This window comes from Oculina patagonica, chromosome 8 (genome assembly GCF_052425735.1).
Source record: "Oculina patagonica isolate OP01 chromosome 8, crgOcupat, whole genome shotgun sequence".
Classification (NCBI taxonomy): Eukaryota; Metazoa; Cnidaria; class Anthozoa; order Scleractinia; family Oculinidae; genus Oculina; species Oculina patagonica.
Window position 1 is genome coordinate 21,999,347 of NC_135765.1, and position 10,000 is coordinate 22,009,346.

The following is a 10,000-nucleotide window of genomic DNA, read 5'->3' on the forward strand; positions in this document are numbered from 1 at the left end:
TTGCTAAATCTGAAAGCGTTCAAGGTGTAATATTTGAAAATTCCTTCAGTTTTAACTGGTCTAACAAGTTGGAGTTATGTAACTCTTGAAATAAACAATTTGTGACAGCTTGTGACCTTGTATTTCAATTGACATGTTTTGTTGCCACTTTATAAAGTTGCAGTTTTAGTTAGTTAATCTGCTGTTCAAAGTCACATTCATAAACTTGTTTTGCATAAAGCAGCACTCATTTTTCCTAGCCTGAATTCCAGCGGTCTCTATGGTCGCTTTCTTCCTCAGCGCTTTACAACTTTATTTGCGTGACTTTTCGTGTTTCATGCAAACAAGATTTGCGTGGGCAAAACCCGACGGTTCGTACCGTCAAAATTCTATTGCCACAATTCACGTTACCAGCTGTAAGGATGCACAAAGACATTTGAAATTGTCATTCTGTAACTAGTTTTATTCATAATTTAGTGCATAGTGTTGTATTATGGCACGAATTTTTAAATAAATGTTAGAGACAGTTCTGGTAAGTATTGTCACTGTGATAATGTAATTAGTTTGAGCCAAAGTTTTGTAATTGGCTCCAAAAATAAAATTTCAAAACAAGATGTCATGCTTTGTCGGGAAAGTGTAGCGATTCACGAGGCGTTTCAGGTCTTTTCTGCTTGCTTCAGTGCGATGAATCGATAGACAGTCACCTCGCTTCTATACATTTATCGCGAGAGGACATCACAGAATGGCAAATTATCCTGGACAGAGCTGGCTTTTTCGATTTAGAGGAGTCGGTTGTCGCAAAAATGGCCGTGTGCGCCAAGCATAGGCACACATTTGGAAAGTTCTGGCGCCCAAGAACAGCTTGCTTATATCCAGCGCACCAAGGACGTCCACGAAGAAACCAGTAGGGGGCAAAGAGCCGATTTTCCGGATCCGGTGCGTAGAGAATTGCCATACAGTTTCTTTTACATAAAACAGATTATAAAAATATTTTTCTTTTGCTTGAGAAGTTCATGCCGGTTCAATATTTTACTCTAGCTGCTCTTCTAACATTTGTTGAGGAGGGAGAGTTATTTGCGCCCGCTAAATTCTTCTCAAGCCTTTGTCAGTCGGTACTTCCAGGTTACGCGGTTGGTTCATATTCTATAATTGCGCACTAAGACGTCATTGTTAGATAGCTTGTTTTGAATGCTGTTCAGACAAATACATGTAAAATAAATTATTTAAGACTTAGGAAGTTAATAAGGGAAGGTTTTTTTATAGCTGTTGAGATCCCTCCGGCCCTTTCTTAGTTTTTTGCCTGTTTTATGGGGGAGGGGGAGGGGGTGTAAATCCCAAAAGAAGGCAAAGGCCACCAAAAAAATATCTTGTTAGGCTGTAAGAAAATTTAAAAAAAACGAGCATCCAAAATTCATGCCCCCTCCTTTATCCCCCCGCCCTATAAAAAATCTAACAGTCCTTACGCTATCAGCCTTGACTAATCGGACTATTCGGTTCCTATTGTCCCTTATCTCTACTAAGTGTATATATATATTTAGTACTTGGTATTTCTACTCAGGGCCTGTTTACAAGCAGGTAGGGTAACCCTAGTGCCAGGTTTTCCCTAGCAGGAGGGTTACCCTAGCGCTCCCACATTTCTTCTTTTTTTTCATCGACGTGTTTACAAGGTAGCTAGGGTTGCCTTAGCACTAGGGTAACCCTAGCTGAGCGCCAGGGTTACCCTAGCGCCTTGTAAACGCTCTGCTAGGGATAACTCACCTACCCGGAACAACTTTATTTTGGCTCCAAGAAGCCAAATTTGTTTAAAAATACCGACAAGCCATAAGGTGCGTTTGTTCGAAATATTTAAACTTGAACCTCCTTTTAAATACCTAAATAACCGATATCCCTACGCTTTCATTTACCTAAACTTGTGAGATTCCTACTCTTATATACCTAAAGCATGAAAAAGGTACCCCTTTCGGACAGAGCCTCCCTGTTTAGGCCATTATGGGGGTAACCCCTCCCCCCTGAGGGGGGTAAGAGACGTTTCTGGTTATAAGCTTAGAGGTAGTCGTGCAAACTGAAATTTGTTTAAGGCGTGGTAGCACATCTAAAAATGAAAACTGAATGGATAAGCAAAAAGTCGAAAGAAACTAGACGAAGAACCAGGCGATTAGATTTGAACAGATTAGTTATATTTTTTTGGCCGTGTCACGCTAGTTTCCGTTTTGGCCGATTGATCTAAATTTGAGTCAAGAAAACAGACAAGTGCTTTTTTGAGTAGAGATTTTCTATGAAAAGTATTTTATTTGCAATGAGAAAGTGTTTTTTTTTTCTTTTTTTGGAAAAGAATGATATAATTTCAAGGTGTAGTAAGTTGTACCGTGTAGTGGCAACAGGGATCACAGACGTTTCTTGTTATAAGCTTAGAGGTAGTTGTGCAAATTGAAATTTGTATAAGGTGTGGTAACACATCTAAACATGAAAACCAAATGGATAAGCAAAAAAGTCGAACGAACATAGATAAAGAACCACGCGATCGCGATTAGTTCTGGCTGTGTCACGTCAGTTTCCGTTTTGTCACGGTAAAACTCGCCCCAGTGATCTATAAAGTTTGAGTCAAGGAAACAGACTTGAAAGTATTTTTTTCAGTAGAGTATTTCTATGAAAAATATTTCATTTGCAATGAAGCAGCGTTTTTCTTTCCTTTTACGGAGGAGAATATATCTCGAGCAGTGGGATGATGATTGGACGTCGATATTCACGGGTTTGCGAGTATAAGATGTGTGTAAACAAAATTAAGTTCGCACGAGCGAGCTTTTGTGTTAAAATAACTTACTGATACACAGAGTAATACTAAACTTTACTGATGTCTGTGTATGTAACAAAGAAGTTAAAAACGAAATTCATTAGGAAGAAAGGCAATTAGGGCCACAAAGTACCGTCCTCAGCTACCTGCTAAGCTACGGTAACAGAATAAATTATTTTTTTTAACTTCGAACATTGATGTCAGTGATTAAATTAAAATGTCACGAATCCTAGATTTCAATGTGTGGTGTTAAAATTGAACTTATTACATACTGAGAAAACGTTCAGATTCCAAAAGTAACAAAACTGTTAACTCAACAATAGAAAGCAACAAAACCTAAGAGTACACAATCCAACTAGTAAGTTTACCTGACCAAGTTTAGCAGACAGCGAAACTGCATAATTAATTCGTAACAAATTCAAAGTTCCAGGACGAATAATTCGCCGTTTTTAACCGCTTAAAACGTTTGCAAGTGATCGTTCTGTGAAATGACCTGTATTTTTGACTTGCAATGCTGTAAGTCAACGATTTAACCGTTTTTGTTAAAAACAACCGTTGCTCGGTTTACAACCTCATTTGCATAACGTGTATGAAAAATTCGCTTAAAACACGAAAAGTTGGAAGTCGCTGTGACGAAAGAAGGTCAGAAGTGCAAGGTATTTTTAAATTTCTGTGCTCCCTGGCATCCATTTAGTAGAATTCAAGTGGAATTTAGAATGGTCTGGTCTGGACTTGGAAAATAAAAGCCAGCAAAGTCAGGGTACATTGGCATGTTTAAAAAAAGTGATCTGACGGATGTTGAGACATAAATTTTTCCAAACCTGAAAATTAAAAAAAATATTAAAACAAACATGTTTTCACAACCCTTTAAGGACCACCTTTCATGGGATTATAATAGTTTTCTATTGCGGTCGGCGGTTTTTGTGTGCCGAGCTCGTCAACTTGTGCAGTTTTTCGTTGTAGCGACCATCAAAATTTAGCCTTTTAGTCGCCTTGGCTGTTATAGGCTCTGCAAAAAACATTTTAACGTATTTCAAAAAACTAATGCCGTTACATTTACTTATAAACCAAGATAGTTCACTGGGCAAAGTTTGAAGGAAAACTTTCTTCCGACCCGAAATGCCATGGTCCGCTTTAAAGGACATCGCCACTTAAAAGCCCCCGAAAACGATTTTGGGTTTTTCTCAAAGCGCGCGAAAATTTCCGGCCCGCGAAAATCACGTCTTTTTTTCCCAAAAGCTTTACGGGAGCACTTGAGCTCCCAAAAACCTTTCTCGGGAATAATTTTGTCATAGTAAAATGGAATTCTCCGAAGAACCCTTTTGAAAAAAAGAAGGCAAGGGCTTTACATGAAAAGGACAACAGTAGAGAACGTGAGAGAATTTCAAAACAAACTCTGGTGCACCAAGAACTCTCCCTTCGCGAAGAGAACGCAGCGTGGTTTACTAAGGTACTCATCAAGATCAATTATTTTTCGGATCAATTTTTGTTTCTGGGTAACTGAGCCCGGTATAAAATATCCGGACCCGGTAAAAAATACCGTACCCGGTACAATATCATCGGTCCCTGTGGTCATAGTACCCCTGTAAGCCCGACAAAGAACGGCCCCAGCTCTAACAAAGAAACGTTAAGCGAGCCCGATATTATTTTTTTGCTCTTGTTGTGACATCGGCCCCGACTTTGCACAATAATCAGCTAATTTCCTTTGGCGTTTTTGAAAACTCATTATCTTCGTTTTCTTAGTGTTGACTTTTGACCTCCATGATTTGCAATATAAAGGGAACGTGTTTATACAATTTTGTAATTCTGTTTTTGGATCTTGATAGGATAATAAAATCAAAACCATACAAAAGTGAATTTATAGCGTGTTTTCGAACAAATAGGGTAGATTGGTTATATAAAGGTTGAACAGCAGAGGGCTTAGAATACATCCTTGACGTACACCTCTTGTCCTAGCAGTTCGAATTTTTTTATAAAATTCTACTGTAAAGCCGTCCTCGCCTGGAGACTTGTTATTTTGAAAGGTTTCTAAAACCTCTTTACATTCGCCGTACGTTAATTATAAAGGACCTTCGAGTCCGTCACGCTCTTCATCAGAAAGCTTTGGAAGGCGCAATTCTTGAATAAAGCTATCATATTCCTCTTGTGTTGCGCTACTTATTGATGTGTATACATCATTTAAGTAGTTTCCAATAGCGTCTAAAACCTGGGTCTCGTTGTTTCGACTTCTTTGCTTGTTTACAAGCAAAATGAAGGAGAATAGCGTTTAAGTGGGGGGTAAATGTGGAACCGGAAGGAATCACATTCTTGTTAACTCTCAAGGGACTGTTTTAATTTCTCAAGGGATTTCTTTCCGCTGTGGGTGATGAAAGGGTCTCTCATTAATTCCAGTTATCGTTTAGTTCTGGATGGATGGATGGATGGATAATCTTTATTTAAAACACGGTCAAATTCATCAGCTCACAATACAACAATCTAATTATAATATATATACAAGAAAGAGGGGAAATATAAAAATATATGTACAAAAATAAAAAGCTGCTTTCCACGAATGCCGTGCCCTAGAGTACTCGTTCAATTAGTTTTTTAAATTGCCCAAGGGACTCTGCTTGTCTTATGTTAATAGGAAGACTGTTCCACAAGATGGCGCCACTGTACGTAAAGCTGTTTTTGTAATAGTTAGTGCGCGGTAATGGAACATTGAGTTTGTTTTCAGAGTCCCTTAGGTTGTACGCGGTTTCTCGTTTTTCAAATTTAGATGATAGGTAGTCTGGAGCCAACCCGTGCAGAGACCTGTAAACCATCGTGGCTCTTTGAATTTGCTGCTGGCGAGCTAGATTTTTCCATCCTAGAATTTCAAATAAATCACCAGCGTGCGCGTCATAGTTTGAGAAGGTCAAAACACGGGCTGCTCTATTCTGTAGCTTTTGTAGCTTGTTTTGCAAAGTAATCCCACAGTTTCCCCAAACAGTACTGCAGTAGTCGAAATGCGGTTGTATTAAAGCTCTGTATATTAGGTGTAAGGTTGCTTGAGGGACCAGGTGCCTTACTCGTTTTAAGGCCCCAATCCCAGAAGCAATTTTCTTTGTTAGTTTCTCGATATGACTACTCCAATCAAGTCTGTCGTCGATGATCACTCCAAGTGATTTTGCAGACTTGACCTGGCTAACTTGAAAATCGTTTATTGCAACTTTCGAGGAACCTGTAAGATTACTAAGCCTCTGCCTAGATCCAATAAGTATAAACTCGGTTTTAGTCATATTTAGAGTAAGTTTGTTTGCTCTCAGCCAGTTGTGAACGTTTTCTAGATCTTGGTTTAGGCGTAACTGAATATTGTCTGTGTTGTCACTCGCGTATGTAAGATGGGTATCATCTGCGTACATCCTTGGCTCACAATTTGAGAGACAATTCGGAAGATCGTTTATATATAATAGAAATAGTAGTGGCCCTAAAATCGTTCCCTGGGGGACACCACAACATAATGAACAACTACTGGAGAGCGAACCATTGATAGAGCACATTTGTGTGCGGTTTTCTAAATATGACCTAAACCATTGGTGTGAATTACCATATATACCGTAATGACTTAATTTAGACAAAAGGATCTCATGGTCAACTGTGATCGTGTTATCTCATGGTCAACTGTGATCGTGTTATCGAAAACAACAGCATTGATTTTGCCGTGATCGATATTATATGCCCAAGTGTCTGTGGCCTCGAGGAGAGCCGTTACAGTTGAGTGAATGGCACGAAAACCCGATTGGTGTTTACAAATGATATCGTGTTCTTCTAAATAAGCATATAGTTGGTCATAAATAATTCTTTCAAACACCTTGGCCACAATGGAGATCACAGAAATTGGGCGATAGTTGTTAAGGTCGTTTCGATCGCCTTGTTTAAAGAGTGGGGTAACCCTCGCGCATTTCCAATCGTCGGGAAATATACCTAGACTTATTGATTGGTTAAAGATATCACGAATAGGAATGCAGATGAGATCTGCGCAGTCTCGGATGAGCCTAGCAGGTATCTTGTCAAGGCCAGTTGCCTTTGACTTGTTTAGTTTATTCAAAAGTGAAAGGACCTTATTTGTACTGGTCGGACGGAGCTGGAACCGTTTGTCTGTGCTGGTGAGATACTTTTGATAGTTGTCATTTTCTAAGGGATCAAAGTTACTGGCAAGTTTCGGACCGATGGTGGCAAAATAATTGTTAAATTCGTTTGATATCTCCGTTGGGTCAGTAACAGACACCCCGTTTACTTTTAGAGACGTAACTGATGTTTTCCCAGATTTTCGTGAAGTTAATTCGTTAATGGTCTGCCAGGTCTTCTTAGAATCACTAACATACTCGTTAAAACTATTTTGATAATAGACTTGCTTGGCTAATCTAATTTCGGTATTAACTGCATTACGTTGTTTTTTAAATTGCGTCCAATCATTGGGATCACTGGTTTTCATTGCTTTAATTTTTAGAAAATCGCGATGACGCATCTGTTTTTTTAGTTCGGAGGTAATCCATGGGGAACTGCGTGAGCGAACACGCATTGTTTTCAGTGGAACATGCTTGTCGACAATCGAAAGAAACAAGCATTTCCATTGTGACCACATTTCATTGGGATTAATTGAGTTATATACCGGATCCCAATTTTGTGACGCAACATCATTTCGAAAATGATTTCGATTGAATTTTCGAAAGTTCCTATAAGTTATAGTATTGTGTCCACCAGATATTCCATTAACGGATAATTTTCTGTAGGCAAAAACTAGGCTATGGTCGCTAATACTGATATGACAGACTCCCGAGCATACAATCTTATCAGGACAATTGGTGTAGATCACATCAATTAAAGTTGAAGAAGTCGGAGTTATCCTCGTTGGTTCAGTTATAAATTGCTGAAGTCCATAAACATCCATGATACTCATTAGTTTGCGCGTGTCATTGTCATGTCGAGTAGCATTCATGTTACAGTTGAGATCTCCCATTAGATAATATTCAATATTTTCAGAGTCGATTTTCCCAATCAGAGTTTCGAAGGATGAAAAGATACCTATGGGAGAATCAGGTGGTCTGTACCACGTGACAACAACAAACGGCTTTGATCTCGGTTTTTGAATTTCTAGGCATAGATTTTCAAGAGTATCCATATTTAAGTCACTACGTATGGTAAAATTTATAGATTTTTTGACATAAAAGCATACTCCTCCACCACCGTCTGTAATTCTATCACGTCGAACTATATCGTAACCAGGAATGTTGACCTCACCGTCAGTGACAGTTTCATTGAGCTTAGTTTCATTAATCGATATAATATCTATTTCGTTATTTGCTAGAAGAATTCTAAGCTCATTCTCAGATCGTAATGTCTTTTTTCACTCATCAACATTGCGTTATAGCTATATGATCTCATTGCATGTTTAGCACGTGATATAGATATAGTACGCGCAGTAGGCGTATTGAACATCTTTTCAGTATTGATTTCTGTGGAATGTGTTCTTTGTAGACTATTTGTTTGTTGCGAACACTTAAACGGAATGGTCATCGCACGCGTCTTACTACTGAGTTTCATAGAGACATTGCGTGGTGGCTTCGGTTCATGCGGACTTACAATGGAGTTTCTATTATTTCCTCACTTGTCTGGACTGCTCCTGACACCGTGTTCTCCACTGACGCGTGCTTATCGTTTTAGTGTGTGAGTCTCAATATTTTCACGTACAGTTTCCTTCAGTGGTCCTTGCCCGATTTTTAGAGATTCATCTTTTAGAAGCGCTCGCCATCCTAGTTGCTCTGCGTTTGTGGGGCCATCTGTGGGCCGGTTGCCGCATTCAAGTATTCTGCGATAACGCTGAGGTGGTTTCTGCACTCACTTCAGGATCAGTCGCTAGCCGCTTTTTTGCAGCTTCCCATGACTTTGACCTACGCGCGGTTCATTTATCGGGCGAAGAGAATCGCGCCGCAGATTTATTGTCTCGCTGGCATATTGACAGTAGTTTTGGGGCACGTTTCCGTCAACTTCCCGTGTTCTCAAGTTTGAGTTTGGACCGCACGATTTCTTTACCGTTTATGACTATTAGTTTTTCTATTCTTTGTTAGATCGTGATCTTCGAGATCTTTGGCAAGATTTAAAGGTTACTCGCAAGGCCGCCTTCGCGGCAGGAACACACAAGAACCATCTCACGCAGTGGCGGACTTATTTATTGTTTGTTTATATTTTTCGTTCGATTTTCTACCGGCTACGGTTGACACTATGTGTTTGTTTTGTCAATTTTTGAGTAGATCCTCAACACCAGCTTCGGTGCGTAATTATCTTAGTGGTGTCAAGTTTTAATATTTGTACTGGTACAAGTCTTTCACACACTAAAACGTTGCTAGAAGTTAACCAAAAGGAACTCATTTCGTGACAATGATTATTTCTGCTGAGTTGCACAATTTAGAATTTTAACATTCAATGCAGGTGTGAAGTGATATTTACAAGTTTTTTTTTTGTAGCCTGTTGTGAAATTACTTCCGGTGTAAACACTAAACGTTTTTGCTTCTCTTCAGACGTTAATGCATCGCCATTAGAAAAAAAACAGCAACTGTTTTACTGGAAATTATGTAGTCGTTAGAAATGGCATGTGTAGCCGTAAAGTAAAGAATAACGCGAGGAGAAGCGGCTGTTGGTAATATCCAAACGAATATTTACTTCTCAATTTGGGGTTAAGATTGCGTGACGAGACAAAAGGTAACTCTGTCGTGCGTAACCTTTATGGAGAGCCCTGCATTAAGCCCAGTAGAAATCTTTTTAACTCGAAAGGAAACAACTATTTCGATTAAAGGCAAGCGTCAAAGTTTACCATTTTTTAACCAAGCCAAAGTATATGAGTCGCAAAGCGCCCAGCCGTCGCGACTGACAAATACAGCATTTCCTCCGCGAAAATAAAAAAGATACTTGAACTGACAGACGTTTGAATTCTTTCATGATATGTTCGAACAACAATGCCCAGGATAAAACTCCTACTTATACTAACTTCATGCAAAAAAGTCGATATCTCGAAGAGATCTTTGATTCATAATCGTTTTGTCCTCCATCCGTAGTTCAGATATAGTATTTTTGTTGTAATTACTTATCTCAAAGTTAAAAAATTATTTTGTGGGGCGCTCAAAATTTTACCACCCATCTACAGTTTGATCTAAAGATTGCAGCGTTTCCCTTCCTGGTGTATATTGTTTGAAGTTTTCAATATAGTAATTG

At 39.1% G+C, this 10,000-nt stretch overlaps 2 protein-coding genes across 2 annotated transcripts in view; both read right to left on the minus strand.

The window, feature by feature from the left end:
* LOC144662724 (uncharacterized) overlaps window positions 1–10,000 on the minus strand; it is a 107,897-nt gene that overhangs the window by 79,679 nt on the left and 18,218 nt on the right. The gene's annotated exons all lie outside the window — the stretch shown is intronic.
* On the minus strand, window positions 6,357–9,727 carry LOC144663214 (uncharacterized). The gene is made up of 2 exons (XM_078524129.1): window positions 9,698–9,727; window positions 6,357–8,132 (listed from the first exon to the last, which is right to left on the minus strand). Exons 1-2 carry the CDS (start codon window positions 9,725–9,727, stop codon window positions 6,357–6,359), a joined length of 1,806 nt encoding a protein of 601 aa, XP_078380255.1.

Excerpts from the sequence above, each read along its gene's own strand:
- LOC144663214 (XM_078524129.1), bottom strand. The coding sequence starts at position 9,727 with ATGAAAGAATTCAAACGTCTGTCAGTTCAA. Across the intron at positions 8,133-9,697 it reads TCAAACGTCTGTCAGTTCAA|ACATTACGATCTGAGAATGA; the intron begins GTATCTTTTTTA and ends GAGTGAAAAAAG.